Source organism: Podarcis raffonei, chromosome 5 (assembly GCF_027172205.1).
Source record: "Podarcis raffonei isolate rPodRaf1 chromosome 5, rPodRaf1.pri, whole genome shotgun sequence".
In the NCBI taxonomy this organism is placed as follows: Eukaryota; Metazoa; Chordata; class Lepidosauria; order Squamata; family Lacertidae; genus Podarcis; species Podarcis raffonei.
Genome location: NC_070606.1, coordinates 21976797 through 22001038, shown reverse-complemented (window position 1 = coordinate 22001038; position 24242 = coordinate 21976797). Strand labels below are relative to the sequence as shown.

The 24242-nt window shown below is 42.3% G+C and overlaps 1 protein-coding gene across 2 annotated transcripts in view; it reads left to right on the top strand.

Moving 5' to 3' along the window:
* Nucleotides 1-24242, top strand: part of RASGEF1A (RasGEF domain family member 1A) — a 220768-nt gene that overhangs the window by 109711 nt on the left and 86815 nt on the right. Inside the window, exon 2 of one of the 2 annotated variants that reach the window (XM_053388194.1) lies at nt 19307-19421. The exons of the other annotated variant lie outside the window; for it this stretch is intronic. Within the exon in view, the coding sequence (XP_053244169.1) occupies nt 19380-19421 (42 nt within the window). The 5' untranslated portion in view covers nt 19307-19379. The remainder of the gene's footprint in view (nt 1-19306; nt 19422-24242) is intronic. 2 annotated transcript variants of the gene reach the window in all.

The following is a 24242-nucleotide window of genomic DNA, read 5'->3' as shown; positions in this document are numbered from 1 at the left end:
GGTGCAGGGGGCATTGTTGCATTTACCTTTGGAGATGGGCAGGGGGTTTGTCCTTTCATTCAACAAATCATCTATCCACCTGTCGGCATTTTGCATCCTTCCAGGGTGTCCATACTTTCTGAAAATGCCATGACCACCTTGGCTGCACTTCCTTGTAAGTGTGGAAAACCAAGGAGACTTTCTACCATGATCCTGATAGCTGTTCACAGTTACAAAACATATAGATATAGATCATAGGAGCCCACTCCAAGGGGCCAAGGACCGCTCACCCCCCCTGAAATAGTTGAGGGGCCAGGGCCCCCCAAGTTGATAGGCATTGCCATTCAAATGTTGCAGGTACATCATGTCTTGTATCAATTATGTGGGGTGGGGCTTACCTGGGCCCCCCAATATTTTATTCAAGTTGACACCCATGATATAGCTAGATATATAGATATGAAGAATGCCTGAATCTAGTGGAGTTGGTAGGAATATAAGAACTATATGACTCTTCTATGAGGCAGCAAGAAGGATTTGACCTTCTCATGGTATGAAGAAATCAGGCTGTGATGAAACTCTTTTGCAAACTCTTTCTTAATCACACTAGAGAGTGACGGAATGTTGAGAACTGAATTTATTCTGGAAAGCAGAAAGTACGTCATTATTAGCTATGTGGCTATTTTTAAAAGCAAGGTGTTCATAATATGCCTGCAGAGTTTCCATCTTCTGAAGATTGCAAGGCAAGCAGGGTGTGATACAGCCTTGCTATATTCAGGCAACACGCACACACTCAGAGAGAAGATGGATTATGCTGTATGAATTTTGGTGACATCGAAAACCTATTCATCTTTGTGGAGATTATTCTCTTTCAGTTTCAAAATGCTGGGATTGCACTTCCGAGCTTTGCTGAAATCAACCTTCCAAAAGTGAAACTAACTTGTGGAATTCTGTAGCAGCGCAGACTGCCACAAGAAGGAAAATGCATAGGAATTTATAGACCTACGTTTTCTGACTTTAGGAAGGCCACAGCCTCATGTTCTACCAAAATGTGACTTTAACAGGAGAGGACGATCCCAAGGGGCAAGTGGGTTACACATGTTGCCTATACGTTGAAGTGAGTGTCACAAAAACATAATAAAGGCAAGGCTCTGTGAAATCTGCCGGTGAACACAGGAGGGAGTTAAAGAGCCCTTTGACTGTGCCTTGCAAGAGAAAGTTGCTGATGTGTAGGTAAAGGGGGCCGTTCGCATCAAAACCTTCATTTGGAGGGGGGGCATATGGGAAGCATTTAGGGCTAGTTTGACACACACACACACCTGTTGTCGTTTCTGTGCTAGACTCATTAACACAGAACAGGTCAAAACAATTGCTTCAATGTGGATACATTTTGTATGCATTGATCCTACACCCCCACTGAATTCTTCTGTGTCAGCTTTTGTTAGATCCCACAGAATGTAAAATGTTCTGCATATTATTACTGCTAACTTAGCATACGGCAACTTTTTTAAATGATTCCTTTTGGCACAGCAAATCAGTTTCCAAGAACATCTGCTTTTACTCGGATTGTACATGTTTCCCTGCACAACTATAATATGTTTAACATATATAAAATGCATTCCCATTTCCCCCATACCCTCAATAGAATAAATTGGATATATATATATATATATATATATATATATATATATATATATAGGCATGTCAACAACATACTGAAAGGGAAACACAAGTCGGTAATTCACCATGGCAGCTTTGTTGATGTTTTCTGCTATTACAATTTATGACTTCAGCACTATCTCCTTATTTGAATTACTGCTTTTGTATGTGTTCATTTCTAGGCTATTTGTTATGCTTTATCACTGCCATATGGTTGTGAAATTTAATGAGTCAATGGGCAAGATTTCCAATCAGAGCATTTAAGAAGGGGGGGATTCAGTTATGGATGCTGTGGGTCTTTCTTTGCCCCTTCTATCTATATTGTATTGTGCTAAGATACTATGGTATTGGTGGTCAAGCCGCAGGCAGTGATTGGTTGAACTGCCCTAAACATTATAGAAGGATGCAGCAGGTCAAAGGTCTTTCACCGCACTGATGAGCTAATTAGATCCTAGAGAGTATCAGAGCAGGCAGAAGGACCTTGGAAAGGAAGAAGAAAGCACCTAAAGAGGCAGCAGATCTGGAGAAGGAAAGCAGTCTAGAAAAGGTGGGTTGGCTGGAACAGGATGAGGTCCATGGGGTGAAGTGAGAGAGAGAAAACTGAAGGAAAGAGCCCAAGAAAAGAACAAGCAGAAAGGCGAAAGGTGAACAGAGACTAACCGCTCACCCAGGCTTCCGGGTGGGTGACATTTGCCACATGGCTCAGCCACAGTGGGTCCGGGGAGGCTGCTATCTTCCAGCGCTGCAAGGAGAGAAGATTGTCACCTGCCTCCACCCACCTCCAGCCGCAACAGCCTCTCAGGTGAGGGCAGACAGGGCTGATCAGTGGCAGGGCTTGGGGGCTGTGCCCAGCCCACCCCTGGCCTGGTGCAAACCATCTTCTTGGCTGTTCGTCATTGGATTTTCCACCCACCCACCCAGTCTGCTAGGGGCCCCTTGGGGGGGGGCGGACAATTGGCATATGGACCTTCCTATGGTTTACTTGGCCACTGTATTCAAAGCCAGGGAGGAATTTTCTCCTGCAAGCGAATTGGCCAGCTTGCGAGTTTTCGCTTTCCTCATAGGAACCATTACAACTTTGGTAGATAAGGCATTGAGCTGGATCATGATGGGGGAAATATATTAATTTAAGTCATTATGAGCAATAGGAAATATAGAGATGCAACAAATATCCAAGATTTCCATTTCCCCAAAGGAAAAAGCAGAGATTTGCAGTTCCAGGAAAGCATCCCAAACAGGAGTGTTAAGTATTTCTGTTCCACCATGAATTCGTTGCATGCAGTGATGTTCTGCTGCAGTTCAGCTTCTGACGAAAACAACATTATTCATCTTACATTATCACCACCCACACCAGACCCAATTATTTCTGCAAATATTTCTGCCTCAGCAACTACTACCGAGAGTTTGGGACACGTATCTGCAAATGTGCAATTTTTGACAAGCTAACATATTTGGAATTATCTTATAGCTTTGCTTGCCATGGTCCTCCCCATTTTATATTCATAACAGCCCTGTGAGGTAGGTTAGGCTGAAGGAGAGTGGCTGGACAAAGCTTCATGGCTGAGTGAGGATTAGAACCTTATCTCCAGATCTTAAACCAATACTCTAACCACTATACCACACTGTGGCCTGCCACTCACATTGAAGAAGTAGATGGGAGGCCCTGACCAGGCATGGCAGAAATTTGAAATTCTCTCAGAGCCACAGATACACACGCGCTTCCGGGTTTCTCTCCCCACCCCCAGTTTACATGCCTATGGATTCTGCACACATACAGAATCATATATTAAAAACATAAGTTGCTTGGAAATGCTTGGGGAAAAGATCCTTTCATCAAAATCACTCAGTCATGGCAAAGTGGAACATAGAGCCTTGAACCTTCCAAGCTGGTAATTTTCCAGCTGGTTAGCTACCCTTCACACATCCCAATAATAAGGATAATGCTTGTAGTTTGGCCGCCTCTCCTTTCGGTCTGTAAGTGAATTCCAGGGATTTGCAAAGGATCATTATTGCTGTAGCAGATTCACAAACATCGCAAAATTATGCATGCTGTAAATCCCTGACAGAAACCATTTTGCATTAAGCTAGTATTATTCCAAAATTCTCATTAAAATGTAAGTACATAGAAAGTGTCATATAATGATCTTGCTACATGCTTAAATAAGGGCAGGGTATGTAAGGTTAATCTTGTGTTTTTGTGTGATGTCTGGATTTTTCAGAGATAATGAGAATATATTTTTTTTCTCCTGCTAAACTTTAAAGTGGATTTTTAATAGCTCCCTGAAATGCTAGAAATGACAGTGTTGGCTAATGAAGTCATCTGTTTATCTAAAAGACAGACAGCTAGACAGATCACTCTTCACACTTAACAGACTGGCATCTTCTACTCTTTGTTAAGAGAATTCACCTCTTTTGGATGGAAGTGCATCCATATCTTTGTTCATTCCAGCTCTCGTCACAGACACCACTCACTTGCATCTCATTTTATTTCTACAGCGGACATTTAATGCTAGCCAAAAAATGGAAAGCCACTTTCTAAACTACTCTTTGTTTAAAACATAATGGACTGAGGTGGAAGAAAGAACAGCTTCTAGGTACAATTCCAAACCATGTTTTTTACACCCAAAGATTAAAGGCAGTGCGGCGATGGCCAAGTTTCTTGACTGAACTGATGCCTACTGGCAGTTTATCTAAGGCTGCAATTCTGTACACATTTACCTGGAAGTAATCCCCATTGAACTTTGAATTGACATGCATAGGATTGCACTGTTAATCCTACTGATTTTTGCAAACGTCAATAGGTTTAACAGTCCAACCCTTGCCTTCAGGGGAACATTGTGATAAAATAAGGGTTTGTACAGAACTTTGCACACAAAAAGTACTATAGGAAAATCAAGCGAAATGCAGTCCATTCCCTCCTCTCCTCCAAAGGTTTGTCCTGGACAGAGATGCCAAGTTACATCCAAAATTGAGGGTGTGTGGCCGTTGCTACAGTTCTGCATGTTATACAGTTTTTAACACAGCTGGAATAGGACTGGGGGGAAACAGTGGTAACTTTTTAACAAGTTAGGAAATCAATTAGCCTCTTCAGTGTAAAACATTAATAGTGTAAGTGATCAAGAGCAATAATGCTTAAAGATGGCTCAGTAAACCAACTGGATTATCCCACATTTCCATTAAATGAATTGGTGCAAATGGGTGCACCTGGGAGGAAAAACGTAAAGGATTAACAGCTGAACGGAGCATTAGGACAGAATTGGAGAGATCAGTATTCATTATCTAGGTTTCCATATAACATTTAGATTGCACCAGATGTTGAAACAACGTAATCTGAGACAAACGAGCCTGAAGACATTGTTAAATGCTAGTGAGATGGGTTTTTTAAATATATTATAATAAATCCAAAAATTTACAGTTGCTCATTCAAACCACACACTTAACAGGGAAATCCATTGCAACAGTTAGTTCTGGTACAAGCCCTTGAAATACAAGCAAACAGGTTGGATCTCAGTAGCATGGGAAGTTCAAGGTAAAGAGAATCATCTGAAGCCCAGGAAGGGGTGCAAATTTCTGTCCCAGTTTCAGCTAGGGATAGAGTATAATTTTGTTCAGTCTGCCCCACAGACCTAATGTGCAGCTCCTGGACTTATGTGCAGATCGGAACAGAATTAACCATCAGATTGTGTTCTTCTCCAAATTTTGTGATCCACTTTCAGTTTAATAAAAAAGGCACAAAAATGCACATTTGGGGGTTACAAAAGTGTGTGTTTTGTGTAGAAATGCATAGAAAAGCATGCATTGTTGCTGATGGATGCTAGCCCCCACTGCCAATTCATAACTACAGACTTCAGGTACTTCAGCACTGAAATTGGTTTTGCAAGCGCTGGTCAAAGGTACCCAGAGTTAAGCTGTGGTGCAGATATAATGCTGTATCAGGATAATGAATGAAAAAAGGGAGAGTTGATTGCAAGGCGGAGGTGGAAGCCCCAAGGTGTGGGTCTCTAACCACAGCTAGAAGAGCAGAAAATATTATGTATCCACGAAACCCAAATCTTGCATTTAGTAGGATATATAGTGAATTCTGTAACAGAAATATGAGGTTGAGATCACAACAGTATTCTGTGCTATGAAACATGTGTAACTTTGATCTCAACGAAAGATATTGTAGACACAATCAGTTTCACAGTGGCCCGACATCATCCTTAAAAATGGGGCTTCTGTATTCAAGTGATTGACCAATTGCAGGATGCTTCTTTTGGTTCATCTATGACTTGATTTTCAAAACTGATGTTATCAGTGCAAACGCATGGTTTTAGCATCTCTCTGCCCAGCTATGCTCCTAAGCACATACTTAAACGCTACTGTTAAATTAATCAATATTAAATCAGCAAACTCACTTCATTCTCAAGTAGACATTATTGTAGCAATCTTGTTTTGCTTCAGGTTTCTTGTTCATCACACCAAGTTATTGTCATCATAAAAGCAACAACATTTACTCTGTATGATTGAGAATGGCTATTTCAGTGGAACAGAACTAACATGCTCATGATGAGCTAAATAAAAAGAGTATAGAACCTAATCAAAAGAAGCATTAAAATCCATTTATGTGGTAATCACTTTTACCTTCAGAGAACATCACTGCTACTCTGCACAGGGATTTTGATTTACATTTGATTTACCAAAAACGAATATGAATCCATAATCAGTATGAAAACAGACTAAAGTTCAGCTTTCTTTACTAGATACTTTCCATACAGCAAAGTGTGAGAAAGGGTCAGAACTGGCCAGTTATTTCTTGCTTCAAATATTTTTGTAATGAGCTATTGGTTTTCCATCAGTCTCAATCTATTGTCTTCCGTCATATATCAAATTTGTTAATTTAGAAACCAATGCGATGTTATAATTCTGTTTCTGTTGTTATTTGACCAAGGCACTGTTGGCATGTTACCGAAATAGTGTGTTACACACACACACATTCCCAAAGCCTAGTTGATAGACTTGAGATCATTCTGTCCACATTAGTGAAAGTGCTGCAACAGATGCTTAAAACCTGTTTGCTACCCATGCCAGTGCAAACTGTGGTATTTAAAAAATTCAGAAACCACACTGGCAACACACATCACCAAAACCTCCATATGTTACCAAAACACAATTTTCAATCTAGTGGGTGGGTATTTTTCAGCAAAAAGCACAGTACTAACACTACAGGTGATTAAATTGGTCTGAAGACTAAAGTCCTACTCTCCAGCAACATGTGATGACTATAGTGACAGCAATCAGTTAAATTAGAATGAATCCTTAGAAAGAATCCTGAATTTCATTTCTTCACGATTTTTATTCCAGGTTGCCCAGCAATTACAGCCTTATTTGCGTGTTCAAATAAAAGCTGGGGGAAGAAATTATGGGAGGAAGACCACATGTTCCTGACCCTACCAGCTCCATCCTTGATTTTCATACATTGAGAGAGGCAGTCTGAAGGGTGATGCTTTGAATGTTTGGCAGAACACAGAATCTCCCTACAGGTCTACAGCCTCAATATGTGAAGGTTGGGGTGGAGCAGGCAGGTTTGTTGGCAGGAGTGGTGCATACACCATGTGCCCCCTCTACACTTCATCCCCTCATGTATGCTTTGAACACCTGAATAAACCTACAATCACACTAGCATGTGTTTCATATTCAGAACCAACGTGTCCATCGGGTACCAGATGCTAGCAGATGAATCACAGGAAATGACCACTGACATTGGGTGAGCTTCCATCAGGGCTGCCAATCATTTGGGGCCTGAAAGCACATTTAAAACTGGAGAAGCTGCCATAAGCACCCCACACATCCATGCGCAACCACACTCATGCACACACACTCCGTTTTAACATCACCACCAGTTCAACTTGAAAAGTGTGTGCTTTGCCACACTGGAGCCTGCTGTGGGTTTGTGGCTGTTTGCGTTCACTTTGATTTGCACAGTCCACAGGATGTTACCCTTCAAATCAGTGGTGTTATGTCCTTTTCTGGTGCCCAGGGTATGTGTGCGCATGCTGGGCAGGGGTGGGGCGCGGAGGGTCAACAGAAGCCACAGTGCCAGGCCAACCCTCATACCGAGCATATGCGCACAGGGCACAGAGGGTTCACAGAACCCACACATCATCTCAGCCTTAGCTCCCGGAGCCATGATGCACCCCTGCCACCCATGCAGGGAGGAGTGGCTGGCTGACGCAGCCCTTGGCAGGGAAATCCCCCCTTACACTGGCCATGCGGCCATTCAGCAAGGGGGCTGGGGATGCGGTGGTGAGGCCAGGGCCTAGAGATCCCCCGGCAATGGGCAGGATGGAACAGGGATCCGTGTTGAGGGGTGCTTGGCTCACCACCACCCCTAAAAATTGTGCGTCCGAGGCTATGGCTGTCCTGGCACACACGCGCCCAGCTACAACCTGAGAGAATATAGGTTTGGCTTGTTGGTATTGATTTGCCGAGTGTATGCAATGAGCAGTGTCTCCTTCCCACAGAACAAAACAAGAATGCAGATTTCTATCCTTCATCGTGCAGGAAATCAAGAAGCACAAGAACAGCCTAAGCTGGATTGGGCTAACCATCTGTTGAGCCCAGCACTTAGTCTGTGGCTAAACAGATGCCCCTGGGAATCTCACAAAATTGGACATGAAGGTGTATGTTGCTTCCTTCCTTCCCGGTAGTTGGTAACCTGAGGTAAGCATTTAGAGGCAATCTCAAGATGGAGGTTCCACTTAGCCACTATAGCTAATGGCCATTGTGAGGCCTATAGTACATGAATTTGTCTAGCCCTGTTTGGATTGTGTGTTTAAATAATAATAATACAAGAGATAACAGTACAGAGAGTAGCACAAACATGTATCTAAATCTAGAATGTCCCACCTCCTCCTGAGGTCCAGCTATAGCAAATGAAGTATGTGCCTTTAGGCTTTACAGTTGGTTCAGGATTGCAATCGATGAGCAGGAGGCAGAATTTTGAGAGCACTGCAGTAAGGAACTCCAAACAGCAGTTGGCAGCAGAAAAGCAGCAGCTGCAACTGGAGACAATTCTAGCAGGCGGCAGCAGCGCCCAACCAATAGGAATTGCTAAGCCAAGCCTTACATAAACCTCAATTTTCCCACCTAGGTGGCTTTCGGCAAGTAGTAATTCAACCCATAGGAATTCAGCCCATAAAGTTGAGCCATTCCCTATCTGAAGTATTCTACAGGATACTAATTCCGCTCTTCAGTGTTCTTACCCGTTCGCAAAGAGAAACTCATTTCCATGCCAAATCTGTGCACACCAGAGGCCTTTTAAGTTCAAGGTGAACCAGTTTCCAACAGCACCCTTAATGAGGGTAGCTGGCTGATGAGAAGGCACAGGTGGCAATGCAATGAATGCTGAGCCTTTCTAATACCAAATCATTGCTTCTCCAGGAAGCTTCCATTTCCTTCTGTCTCAGAGCTGAACTGCATGATCAGCAGAGGTATGCGGTGAAGTTCCAGCACTACTATGCAGCTGCACAGTGCGAAAATCATATGATTGAATACTCACCCTGCATACCCTCCAAGAGCACCCATATTTCACAAAAAGGAAGCATTATGAGGCCTCTGAATTCTTCTTCTTGCTGAAACAGGGCACTAATAATCAAAAGGAAAATAGGCAGTATAATGAACTTTCTGTGACCCTTTCTGTGACTCTATTTCCAATGCATTAACATGAATTATTAACAATTTGTTGGCCTTTCACTTTCTTCCAACAAATCAATGCCCATTATGTGAACATTCTCCTTCAACTACAGCTCTCTGCTTCCTAAAAAATGGAACTGTTGTGCCTGCAATACTGATATTAATATACATCTATCACACACACACACACTTCAAAAACATACCGTGCCTTAGGCACACCAAGTAGGGGGGGGCAGACCCAAAAAATAATAATTCAGTGAAGCAGCTGGGCCCTCTCAAAGTTTTGTGGTGGCCATGCATGCATGCCACAGGGTGTGTTCACATCACACACACAGGTTGGGGGCATTCACACGGCATGTCAGCATGCCCCATGGCAAATGTGAGTGATGTCATGGCATGCACGAGTGATGGTGCAAGCATGCTGCAGGGCATGCTGACATCATGTTCACAGGCTTTATTGCATGCTGACACCATGCGCGCACACCACAGGGCATGCGTGCATGAAGTATTGACGTTGCACGGCCAAGGCCCCATCAGTCATGGGGGCAAGGCAGTGCACATGCCTTAACAATAGCTTTCGGTTATACCGGGTGGCGCTGTGGGTTAAAACAAAGAGCCTAGGACTTGCTGATCAGAAGGTTGGCGGTTCAAATCCCCACGACGGAGTGAGCTCCCATTACTCGGTCCCTGCTCCTGCCAACTTAGCAGTTCGAAAGCACGTCAAAGTGCAAATAGATAAATAGGTACCGCTCCAGCGGGAAGGTAAACGGCGTTTCCATGCGCTGCTCTGGTTCCCCAGAAGTGGCTTAGTCATGCTGGCCGCATGACCTGGAAGCTGTATGCCGGCTCCCTCAGCCAATAAAGCAAGATGAGCGCAGCAACCCCAGAGTCGGTCACGACTGGCCCTAATGGTCAGGGGTCCCTTTACCTTTTTATACCATGTTACCATAGCTACTTCACCAGAAGTTGGTTGAGAGGGCTTTTCCACCCCAGCATAACCTTCCACCTTGTGCCTCATCAACCTAGACTAGCCATGGTCATGGCAATCTCCGGTGAGTACCAAGGTAGGATCGATAACAGGGCCCTGAGCCAACCAAACACCCACTGATGAAGCCTTCAAAAAAACAGATCACTGCATGGTATTGGTTTTTGTGCATTGAGACCCCTAGGCCTCCCCCCGTGATGAATAAAGATACTAGGATACAGCATATTAGGTTAATGGTTAATGGGCAAAGTTGTTGAGCTTTTGGGGGGGGCACGCAACTCTCTCCCATGCCGCTGCAAGTGGAGGGAGGAGAGCAATCCCCACAGAGGCTTGGGAGGGAAGCTGCGCACCCTGGGAGGGAAGCTGTGCGCCTCGTGTGAGCAGCATGTGTGCGCTGAGTGGGCCTCTCGACAGCCCGCCAATCCCAGGCGTGCAGGAGGGCGGGGCTGGCTGGCTGCCTCAGCGCCCGCAGAAAAGCCTGCAGCGCTCCAACAGGCTCTGCTCTGCTCGGCAGTGGCTGTTGGCTGGCCTGGCTCTTCAATCCCCGGACTCCAAATCTCAGCCCCGGATTCTCGGCCTGGCGCCCCTGAGAGCTCGGCACCTGGGTGCCCCGCACCCCTACTGCCTATGGGTAAGCCGGCCCTGGATACACACTGAGTAAAATAGAAATGCATTCATTTAGACAATGACCCCGGAATACTTCTCCTTTATAGAGTGCTACTAAATAATCTTCAGAAAGAAAGGTAGTAGTAGTAATACAGAACAAACATGCAGCTGTTTCTTCTGTCTATCTTTCTTTTTTTCTTTCTACAAAGCACTGGTAATATTAGCAATAAAATTGATAATTGTTGTCTGCCCATTACGGTCTAAATTGGATTTGACACAAAGTGACTCATACTTAGTTACTACCATCAGCAAATTCTAGCCAACAAAGGTTTACAGTCCTTTATCTTAATAATGTTACTGCAACCAATATAGCCAGAGGGGGCCTATTTATCATAATCTAAATCTCATAAGATAAAATGAAAGCCTATATGGGAATAGAAAAACTGTATCAGTGCGAAACAGGATGCTATTAATGAACACTGGTGAAGAATTGAGTGTTTCTGCCATCGCTCACACTGCAATCCATGGCAACAAATGCCCACTTGCACAGAGAAACTAATCTATAAAATCTCTTTGAAGCCATGAAATCTTAAAAACGGGCTTGCAGCACTGCTACACAGCTAGCACATTCCTAGCAATAAAATACAGTGAGGTTTGGGAGCAGTATTCAACTAAGTTGTACTCGAAGTAGGCCCACTGAAATTAATGGACCTAACTTAGTCTACTCTGAGCAAAATTTGGTTGAATAATTCCCTTGTAGTGTTAAAAAAAAAAAGACTAAGGGACTAGGGAATAAGAGAACTGCTCATATTACAATCGCAATTCTCCTTTTTATTCATTTATCAGTTTCTCCACAAAATGCTTCCTCTTAGTATTAATGGCATCATCCCCTTAGGGCGGGGGTGGTGGGAGTAACCTAGTCTATTCTATAAGCTATCAGTAGGGCACCAAGTTTGACAGCCAGCCAGTTTGTGACTCCATAAACCACTAAAGGGAAGTCTGAGCACTCAAAAATAACAGCAAGAGAATTTCCCTAATTTCTTTTAAGCTTCTTGTTTTATAATGAGTAGGGCAGAGTTTAAGAAACCAGAAATCATTGGTGCATGATCATTTAACTTCCTTTTCATCATATCCGAGTTGTTACTTCATCAGAGAGTAGTTACCGTGCCTGACATTCCTCCAATGACCACATAGGTATTGGTACATTTCTTGACATTGAGTCAAGTCAGAACATTGAACAGAGTGACTTCACAATGTATGCGAACCCATTAACCCAACATTGAGCAAGAATCGGCACTAAAGCATTTTCATGTTGCGTGACTGAAGACAAGACACTCCGATTAATAATTTCAGAAACAACCTAAGTATCTTGGGATAGATCAACAAAACACTTACTGAGACCAAAGCTCATAATAAGTCAATTAGAACTCAAGCCTGGAAAATGTACCTTGCTACAAGGCAGTCATGTGCTAAGTTCAGTTGAAAACATACAGTACACACGGCAAGAGTGGTTTGTAAGCTAAAGTAGGTTATTATTAAACCAGCCACTTGGCTCAGATAGTGGACTTGGAAATCATCAACCCATTCACAGAATTGCCATGTCAAGATAATTTATACTTTATTGGGTCAAATCCCACCTGTTCTCTCATTTGATTACATCAGTTCTTCTGATGCTTAAACTATAAAGATACCATTCCACTATGTGACCTATTTATTCATTTCCAGTTTTCAACCCTGTTCATGTTTCCACCCAATGGGCTCACAAAATGGCTTTCAGCAAAAAAGAAAGACCTTGGCAACATCCCCTTTCCTGTAGGCCTGACAAAATCAACAGGTCTTAACTTGTTTCCTTCATGCAAGGAATTAGCATAATCCTAACTTGGTCTTGTGAGCCAAACATTGTTCATTTCTATCTCCTAAACATCCTTTGTTCCAATCACATAGGTAAGAAGGAACCCACATAGCACAGAAACTGTGAGTGTGTGGAAATGATGCTCTTTACACACACAAACACATTGGTATCTCTGTTAGGGTGCCACACAGAGAGACATGCACACACAAAGTAGGGTGTCAGGATGCACCCTATCGACCAAACTAAAGAGCACATTTTGTCCTGACCTCAATTGTGCCCTTTTCCTCCATGAGTGAATGGTAGATGTTTACATATATGGGAGAAAAGAAGGACTTTACTCTGAAACACAATTGACTTGGGGGCTCGCCCTACCTCTGTTGACCCTCAGAGTCTTGGGGAAAATCCGATTTGCCCTGTTCATATCTACTTTGCAAAAACCACAGTGAATTCATTTTATCAGTCAGAACCTGTTCTTTTTAAAATCGATAGAATATCCAATACAGACTATAATAATGTGACCATTAATGGAAGATATTGAGAATTCAGACCACTTCTACATGCATTCCCTAACCCTTTTAACCTGCAAAGCCCCTTCCTGGGACCCAGCTCATGGGCAATAATACTAGGCTAAGAAGAAGAAATGGGTTTATTTATTTTTGTTGTGTGATTTCCTGAAAACATATGAGCACGTTCTTTTGTGTGCAGTGAAGAAAAAGCAGGGGCTTTGGGACTGTAGATGATTTGTGGATCAATCCTTCTTCTGTGTTGTTTTGATTCTGTTCCGTGTCCCTGGAAAGTTGTGTCTACAGCTATATTTTGGTGTTTTGGAGTCTGCTATCTATGCTCAATTCAGACATACACCATTAGTGCACTGAAACGGAACCACTGGCTTTAGCTAAAATCTAAAAATATGCATCTGAAGGCAAGCCTTAGTTAAGAAAAGCCCCAGCTGCTCTCCTATGCTACCCATAGGTGTCACTAATCTTCATTGTTGAAAACAACAGCAAAGGAGCAGGCAATTCCAGACCAATGGCTTGCCTGTTTGCTTTCCCCAGTTTCCTTTGGCATCGTAGCCATAGGTCATCAGTTCAACAGCAATGTTAAGCTGCATCTGCCTTGTTAAAACAGAGGATCAGCAAGGTTCCCACAATAGCTCATGTCTCTGTGTTAACCGCTGGCAAATAAGCTTCCCTTCCAAACAGCTTTGATTAATTAGGAGCAGGCTTTGCAAAGGCTCTTATTAGAAAGTTTCCTTTCAGCGCCATGAAAAACTAAGAGGCACTCAAAGTGACTTGATAAACTTAGCACTGAGCTGTACAGAAGAATCTGCATTATAAAGAGGACAATGTGACATACTTGCGAAGGATTGGTGAGAGGTCAGACAGACGATGCAGAGTGCAAGAGGGAATAATAGTTGTTCAACAACTCCTCATAAAATTGTCCTAGTAAATTAACTGTTCACGTGAGTAAAAGGCTAAAAGCCCATTTTCACACTTGCAAAGCAGTCACTAATTCCCCCCCTTGTGACCATTCCAAAGTTTGCAATTAAGAAATGCCAAAATAAACGGAGCTGTACCCCCACAAGACATCATTATTGGTCACTGTGGCCTGTAACTACATATATTTTATTTGTTTTTATTACATCTATATGCCACTTTTCCTCCAAGGAGCTCAAGGTGGTGTGTATGGTTCTCTCACTATTCATTTTATTCTCACTGGGTAGGTTAGGCTGAGAGGCAGGAACTGGTCCAACGTCGCTCAGTGATTTTCATGGCTGAGTGGGGGTTTGAACCCTGGTCTCTCAGGTCCTAGCCCAAGACTTTAGATACTACACCACACTGGCTTTCACAACCCAGTTCAGGTTAACTTTATCTATTTGATACCTTGCTCCAGAGACATTAACATGGAGAGAGAGAAAAGCAACTACAGTGGTACCTCGGGTTAAGAACTTAATTCATTCTGGAGGTCCATTCTTAACCTGAAACTGTTCTTAACCTGAAGTACCACTTTAGCTAATGGGGCCTCCCACTGCCGCTGCGTGATTTCTGTCTTATCCTGAAGCAAAGTTCTTAACCCGAGGTACTATTTCTGGGTTAGCGGAGTCTGTAACCTGAAGCGTCTGTAACCTGAAGCGTCTGTAACCCGAGGTACAACTGTAGTTAATATTTGTGGGACCAGATACAACATTCCTGGCTGCGTTACCTAAAATAACCTCAAAAGGAAGATGAAGAGTAGTTTTCCATACCCCTTCTGAGCTTCTCTTCCCATGAGCTTATCTGCATGTAAAAGGTCTCAGGTGTAATCTTCGGTATCTTCAGGTAAGGCTGAGAAAGATTTCTGCCAATTACAGCAGACCTTACTGAGAGCCAAATTCACCAACCAGAATTATGCTAGATATCTGCCATCCCAGATGTAGTAATGGTTTCTTAAATCTACCGACTATAGCAGTTGGTCAAGTGTCAGGATGTCCTGTCACCTGTGTGATCTACTTTCACCTCCTTCTCGGGCTCCTTGCCCCCCCTTCATTCTTTCATTTTCCATTTGAGAATCTTCTGTTTCCTCCTAGCAGCACAAATGCTCCATTCGTCCAATGGAAAAGCCAGTCCTCTGGAAGCAGAGGAAGCTTGTCAGTCACTGAAAAGCAAGTCATTGGCGGGGAGGGGGTGGAAACAGAGAAGCCAAATGTGGAAAGTCTTATTTAGAAGAATCCGTAACTTCGACAAACAAGCTCTCTGCAGCATTGCAGCAAATGTCACATGAGAAAGCCGGCATGAACACAGAGGGGAAGTTCTAAAGAGCACTTCACATTGTTACTGTTGCTAGGGAAACCACTCCCTTGGTATCCAAGTGTTCACTAGATCTGACTCACTTCTCTCTATCTGAGCACGAGTCTCAGGGAGTGGGGTTGAGCATACAACAACAACAAAAGAAATTGCCTGATATTGCAAATAAAATATTCGACACATATTTGACTGTCAAACCATATATTCTTGGGCCTTCCCTTGTACATCTAGGTGTCAGAGTTTGAAGTGTCAAAGTGAGTATCACAGTCATCATGGGAATGCCGCTGAAACAGCCTCCCCACAGTGGCATATCCTTCACAAATATAAAAAGCTATTGAGCATTGTATAGGGATTGGCCATCACAAATCGACTCCACATTTCTGGCTGCTGGCAAGTGCTTCTAAATGTTACAGACCAGGCAGGGATCGCTTGATATGGGAAGCTATTTTCAGCACCATTCCCATGGCAACTCTGAAGTGTACACCAGCATATTGCAAATATGAAGACAGATTTATATTTAAAAAAAATACAAAAAAACACAACCATGTGAGTTGAAATTGCTAGGCAATACTGAGTGAAAACTGGAGTGCGTAGCTACTGAAATGTAAAAAAAGAGAGAGATACAGAGAGGAACGAAGCAAACATGGAAGAGTGTGAACTTACTCTTCACATAGTTCAGACATTAAAGTTATTATATGGCAGGGCACAGGAACAAGCTAGGGATTGTACCCTCCCCCCCCAATCATAACCTTTAATGCTAGCACATAAATACTTTGATTAGTAGCTCCTGCTCCCAACATCACATCAACCCCTTTTCACAATAGATGGGCTTTCTTGTGTAGGCACTTGCACATGCAAGGATCATGTGCGACATGGGACATTGTGCAGATCTTCACTCCTGTGTGCTGTTGCATGTGGAATCTTTGAGTTGATTGCATGTCCTGAGAAGTTCAGCTCTTTATCTTAAAGCAGGCATAGGCAAACTCGGCCCTCCAGATGTTTTGGGACTACAACTCCCATCATCCCTAGCTAACAAGACCAGTGGTCAGGGATGATAGGAATTGTAGTCTCAAAACATCTGGAGGGCCGAGTTTGCCTATGCCTGTCTTAAAGCTCTGCCATATGTAGCTCCTCAGTATCAGAGAACGGTTTTGGGATATGTGTTTATATATTTTAAAAACCATTAACTATCTACTCCCAACAGTACACGAGGCATATATAAGGCTGTATTGTGCATCATTAATTTTATGTTTCGACCAAGGCAGAGGCAACGCTGCCGTAATTACCTCTTTCAAGCTAATTATGCCTGTCAATGCACATCCCTACAAAAACCCAGAAATGTATTGTGAAATCTTTTGATAGGAAAAAAACGTCTATAGAGTCATTGTAAGGTTGCAGTTCATGCCCCCTGTGGTCATCATAGATTGCCATTAACACCACATTGTGGCAGAGGTTATTATCATATGCTCATAAATATCTACTTTTAGGAGGAATGTGCTTTAAAAGTTACACACTTATTAGGCTCATGATCTGGGAAGTGGGCCCTAGGGGTGGGGTCACAAGCTCTGGGACTCTTCAAGTACCTGAACCTATAAAACTGCCTTACTTTAGGTTCATCAACTGCAGTTGAGGATAGGTGAGGATGGCTCACCCAGAGAAATCAACCAGGCCCTTTGAGGACTCCTGTTCTCAAAACCTTCAAGAGGTTTACAAGTGACCAAAAAGAACATTCAGAGGGTCCAGTGGAAGCCTAGAAAGCACAGAGGAAAATTAGTGTGGATCAAACCTAATTCTCAATGGTAAAGTGTCATTTGTAGTTCAATCCCATGATAAAAAAGTAAAGGTAAAGGGACCCCTGACCATTAGGTCCAGTCATGGCCGACTCTGGGGTTGCGGCGCTCATCTCGCTTTATTGGCCGAGGGAGGCGGCATACAGCTTCCGGGTCATGTGGCCAGCATGACTAAGCTGCTTCTGGCGAACCAGAGCAGCGCACGGAAATGCTGTTTACCTTCCCGCTGGAGCGGTACCTATTTATCTACTTGCACTTTGACGTGCTTTCGAACTGCTAGGTTGGCAGGATCAATCCCATGATAAGCGATAGCAAAGATGCTCAGTGTACCAAGGCGCCCTTGTTCCCTGAGGGAAGGGAACAGGGTGGCAGCTAGTGGAGAACTGGGTGTGCGAGCAAAATGGACACAGTGGTGTGTTGTACCTGCTGCTGGAAGGCACACAGTAACTGGATATCTCCCCTCTGTCTCCCCGAGATCCAGAGTGTGAATTGCTCACAGCACCCGGAAGAAGGGTAAATAGATAAATCCAATAAATTACTAGAGCAGCTGCATACCCAGTTTCCAGGAAAGAAAATGAAACTTAAGTTTGGAGGGCTTTTTGATCTGTAAGCTGCATTTAGTCCCTATCAGGGAGAAAAGGATAGTGTGGATGTTCAAAAGATCCGAAACCACAGACTAACTTGGAATCACAAAGTGAGTGAAAGGTGTCAAAATCACCAGCAATTTATGCTCCTACTATAACTTCCCACTTATTCAAAATAAGCACCATTTCATTTTATTAGCTGCTATTTGTTCTGCTTCATAAAACACAAGGTTTCCCCCTCCCTGCTGAAAACCACAGCGGCCTGTTTTTGTGATTTGTACTATTGGGAAACAGTTCTGTTAAAGGGAGAGAATGGCTGCCTTTGAGTTTCCAGAGTTAGTCTTGTTGACGTGTTTGTGTTGTCTGCTTAGTCTTGTTGATATGCTTGCTTCGAAGAATGTCATGCATTCTTGCAATATCACCATTCTTGCTATATTTTAGCACTCCTGCACCAACTCTGCTACTCACCCATCTCAAGTAAAGGCATAATAGAACCAAACAACATCAGATAATACTTAGAGTAAATCACAGTTTAAAATGGCCAACCCATTATACAATGAGACCTAAAGCAAAGTACAAAAACATTGAGGGACTAACTGAAGTAGCCACCTGAGATTATTGTAGGGATGGCAGTGCCAAAATAACCCAATAGAAATACAGTGGTACCTCGGGTTACATACGCTTCAGGTTACATACACTTCAGGTTACAGACTCCGCTAATCCAGAAATAGTACCTCGGGTTAAGAACTTTGCTTCAGGATAAGCACAGAAATCATGCTCTGGTGGCGCGGTGGCAGCGGGAGGCCCCATTAGCTAAAGTGGTGTTTCAGGTTAAGAACAGTTTCAGGTTAAGAACGGACCTCCGGAACGAATTAAGTACTTAACCCGAGGTACCACTGTAATCACTGGGGTTTTCTGTGCAAATTTGCTGCTTGGGGATAAAGAAGAAGAAGATAGAATTCTAGCTATAAACTTCCGACATCAGTAGTCACCACCCCTAAGGATGCCAGTTGACCTGTTTGCAATTCATGAGCACCCTATGTAACTGATTTTTTTAAAAAAATAAAAATAAAACAAAACTGTCCAAGAGCTCTCTTACTTGGTTTGGGTTTGTGACATTCCATAATTTAAATATATAAATTTATTAAATCACCATGATCATGATCATGATCATCCACCAAGAGTTCTCAAAACTCATCCACCATGACAACAGTGTTTGAACAATGTAACGTCCAACTTCAGCAACACAATAAAATGGCAGTTTCCAAAAACTGACTGGAAAATACGACAAGCATCTCTCTTCAAACAAAACTAGACAGAAGACAGTATTTATCTAGGTTTGGAGAAACATGTCGGAAGAACCCAAACACTAATTTGGTACTCACCTTATTTTAAAGGAGAAGGTGGCAAGATTGATGACAAAAACTGCAGAGGGAAATAGCTCCAAGTCCACCTCCTAGAAAGGTCTGGATGGCAGAACCACCGTGCAATGCTGCTGTAAAGAAATGTAAAGTAAGTTCTGTTTTCTGTTATCCATCTTATATTTATAGGTTTTGTTTTCAAGCATTTGGTTTCATTTCAAAATGGGTGTGTGGCTGGCAACTGTGGCTGATGCTAAAAGCAAAAACCACTCAGATTTGAATCTTCCCAACATTCAAAGTTTTGCTCATCAACTGTGAATGGTTCGCGATTGTTTGAAGGGCCAGCTTTCCATTCAGTAAACACATATGTAGCACTGACATTTGATAGTGCTGTGCATGTCATGACCCAGTCCCAGCTATTTTGCACAGAGATTCAGAGGCACAAAAATCACAGATGTGGGACATTCACAGACATTCACAGTCTACCTTAGAAGTACCACCAACTCCAAAGTGACCCAGTGTCCAATCCAACAGTAGGCCACACAAAGAAGAGGACTAAGGCTGATTCGCCTCTCAAAACCAGGGGTACAGTCTCAAGGAGGGGAATTAGAATCCACAGTTGCACCACTTCACTTCCATAATCCAGCAAAGGACCTACCCCAATGCCACCTATATTTTGGTAATCTTACATTTCCTTATGCAATAAACAAAAAAGTAGCATTTGTTCTTAGAAAGGCCATTCTGGGTATTATTATTTTTAATTCCTTCCCCCAATTCATTAAAACTATTATAGCCTCAAAGTGACAAAGAAATATTTAATTTGCTGTACAACTAATTTAAAGTCATCCCCACCAATTAAAATAACCCCTATTGAATAATTGTCTGAAGTCTGAGTTGTGTCATCAAGCAATTAAACTGATTAAAACTTGTAGTCCTCATTAGAAGCATTAAATATGTTTTCTGGAGGTGTCAATGCGGGACATATTGATGGGGAGATGTAAATGTCTGTTAAAAAAAAGTTCAGTGGTATTTAAAAGGTGGAAAAAATAGCAAAGCTTCTTGTGGAACCTTATAGACTTAGAGTGCACTTTATCGATTCATGGAGAGTTTCTAGACCTAGATCTGCTTTTCTGTAATAATGCCAGGGAATGAGCCCAAGAAACATTTGTTCAACCTCTTCTTCAAGGCAGCCTTTTAGACTCTTGAAAACTGCTATTATGGCTCCCCTTAAATTTCCTCTCTCTATATTAAACACACCCAGACACACCGAGCAATTTTTCTCATGAGTTCCAACCCTTTAATCATTGCTGTTGCATTGGTCAAATTTCTCTTCGATTTCTTGCTCTTCTTAAAACATAAATGGTCATGCAGCTTTATTTGCTCTAGCTTTGAAGCTTCTTTTTGTCTTTGTTTTTTAGACTGTTCTCCGTGCACTTTTCTTTCCTGCTTCTCCTGCTTCCTTGTTCTCTCTTTAGCCCCTCTTACTTTTTATTATTATTACTGAGATATTTAATTGCCTATATTTGATTTGCCCCATCTAGTAAACTTTAGTAACATTTCAGCACATCACAGATAAAAATAGGAACCTTTTGGTTTATTGTACTGTCCTTATTCTCTGCCTGATCCTAGTAATAGGATATTTCTAGATAATACCGAAGCATTCCTGCATCATCACCATCATCATCATCATCACCATAATTTATTTATATGCCACCCATCTGACTGGGCTGCCCCAGCCACTCTGGGAAACTTCCAACAAACTAAAACACAGTTAAGACATCAAACATTAAAAACTTCCTGAAACAAGGCTGCCTTCAGATGTCTTCTAAATATCAGATAATTGTTTATCTGTTTAACATCTGATGGGAGGGCGTTCCACAGGGCAGGCGCCACTACCGAGAAGGCCTTCTGCCTGGTTCCCTGTTACCTCACTTCACACAATAAGGGAACCACCGGAAGGCCCTCGGAGCAGGATTTCAGTGTCTGGACTGAATTATCAGGCTTGTGGCTGGAGAGCAAAGAATTACCGGTACCTTCTCCCCACACCTTTTTATCAATGTGTTTAGTGTCACATTCTGCTAAGGCTATATTCCTGCACACTTACATAGAAATATGGAGGACAGCAAGACAGTAATCCAGGTGTACATACCAGGAAATAAAAATGTAAGTGGAGTAAGATGCAGGTCATTCAGTTTTATTGAACATGCATAAAAGAGATCTTTCCTGTATCAGGAAAAGGATATGATATTCATAAGGCTAGTCCTGTATCTGCTAAATCTTTATTGATAAACTAATCCTATCATATCATATCGTGTGGGCTGTGTTCTGGAAAGCTCTTGCTCAAAGTTTGATGTCAGTCTTTTCATAGATCCTAAGAAATCTGAAATTTATCTTTATTGAGATAAAACCGGGTATATATTGATATAAATACAATAGGATGCTTAATGTGTAGGGGATGAACTGTAAAAGTGGGTAGGCATCTTATTAGTCCCTGGTTTAAACAACAGTCAACAAAAACTAATAATAAAAAGGAGAAGATGGAGATCACATCTGTTCTCATCTTGAGAAACGGTATATATTCTGGATTAGCCACAATCCATATCTATTCTGTATCCACTCTGTAATGTTTTATGAAGCGCTGGATTTTGATGCATTTGCCCCTTACTAGCTTCAATCTGAATTGAGAAAAAGAGTTGCATTTCAAGCCAATTAGGTGTACACGGCCTAGATCTGGTCATTCTAGTGTCAAACATCATGCAGAGACCGTTGTTTTTACTGCCTGATTGTGTTTTGTGCATGGAGAGGGCTCTAAAGTTTGGAAACACACACACACACACACACAGAGAGAGAGAGAGAGAGAGAGAGAGAGAGAGAGAGAGAAAGAGAGAGCTGTTGTACGTTCCAACTAAGATGTTCCGGTTTCAAGTCCTGGAGTCCCCGACACGCCTACTTAGCCACAAAGGGAAAGGATTAGCACACAAGTTTTGTTTCGCTTTGCAAGTCCAGAGCTCCTCTGGTTAACCACAAGTTGCAGCATGTGATCCCACGTAGTGGAAACCTGTGGGTGTCATGGTTTCCTCCCATGCACTGCCCATGCTGCTATACATTCTCAGCAGTATAAATAAACAAAACCATAATGATGGCACCTAAATGGTACTGTGGCCTAATAACAGCTAAAAGGAACAGATATGAAATTAAAAACACAAATGTCTCCTTTGAATTTATTAAGACACTTTCTGTGAGGTAAATACACATACTTATAAGTCCCAATTTAATTTGTACTTATATCCCTTTGAGGTATGTTGGTGAAGTTTAAACACAGAAAACATATTCATGACTTCAAATTTAAACTAGTTTCCAACGTGGTTGGTGCCCAACCAAGGTGACCTGGGAAATGTGGTACTATGAAGGCACACAAAAGAAAAGGACTTCACCCTCAGCGCCAAAACTAACATTGCTAGTTGCTGGGGGCAAACTGTGCCAGTTAAACGCATTTTAAAGCAGTATCAAAGTGGTTTAAATTTATGGTGCAGAAGACCCTAAACAGAAAAAAATGGTGCTGCTATTGTAATGCTATCTTTTCAATTATGTGCTTGATTAGTACCTGATTGTAAACATTTTGATGTGGGGCTTACCAATAACTGGAGACAAAATGTGTATACAAATCCAAAGCACAAACCTGATAAAAAAATAAAAATGGGAAAGCGTTTCAAATCTGTTTTTCATTTGGCTCCACAGGCCTGTTTTCAATTGGGCTCTGTTTATCAGCTGCTAGAGGCCAGACACGAAGTTGGAGATCCATAATCTGATAGAGCAATTGTTTTTTCCTTGGGTTTTCTGTATGTTTGTTTACTTTAAAACAGACACCAAGTATCCCAAATTTGATTCTAGCAATGGCACTGTGGAAGGGTGTTTAACTCATTCCATCTCGAGTCATTTCCTCAATGAAGAAAGCACTCCAACCTATCCCTCAAAACTGATGTTAGTCAATGAGGGGAGTACATGCACTTTTAAGATATGCTGTGTAGTAGATTCTACTATACAGAATCGTATAGAAACATAAGCAAACATAGAAACGTATGCAAACCTGAAAATTACACACAACTTTTATTATCGAACAGAATGAGAAAAAACAACAACCCAAATTGCAAATATGTGTAGAGCAAAGTTGGTTGCCAAAGCAAATATTTTAGTCAGTAAAGATAGCTGTGGGAATAGACAATCACTGATATAAAAATAGAAAAATATACACTGATTAGCAGGGGATTAGAGAATTTGCACTGAGACTGAGCAAAGAAGCCAAGCCCTCAGTTTAACCCGTTGTCCTTTGCCTGTGACAAGGATATGCGTTTTAACTCTGTCACGCCTTTTAGGTGCACTGAATACAAAGCCACTCATGAGTTTCAGGTTATCTAGTCTTCACCAATATGTTTACACTCTTTCCTTTTATTAATGATAACAAAGGAAGTGACTTTACCCCCCAAATTAAGGCAAGCAGCAAGTCCCCAAAGGTTGGGCAGGATTAACATGAAGCATACAAAAGCTTTGCCCTAGGGAAATCTTTGTGGAGAAAACCCCACCAATTAAAAAACGACATTTAGAAGAAGCATTTGAAAACTTCAAATTTTGCCAGCATCTTTAACAGAAAACCAAGTGTTATTTTCTCATAGGAGCTTCTTTGTGGGCAGTAAGGGATTCACCTGAACCAACCATTTTGCAGAACAGTCCAAGAGTGTGTGAGGGGGTTTCTGTTTCTCCCACAGCCTTTTCTGTCATGATGTGACAGTGGCAATTGCACCTCCCGTTGGAAATTGGCCCACCGGCCATCTGAAGGCCCCTCTCATTTTTTACTAGTAGAGGTGTGGTGTGGTGGACCCAAACAAGGCGCACAAAACCACTCTTATTCATCTGGTTGTAGATCAGGATTTCTATCATGACTTGTAGGGGCCAAGGCAGTTTTGGCTCCCTGAAT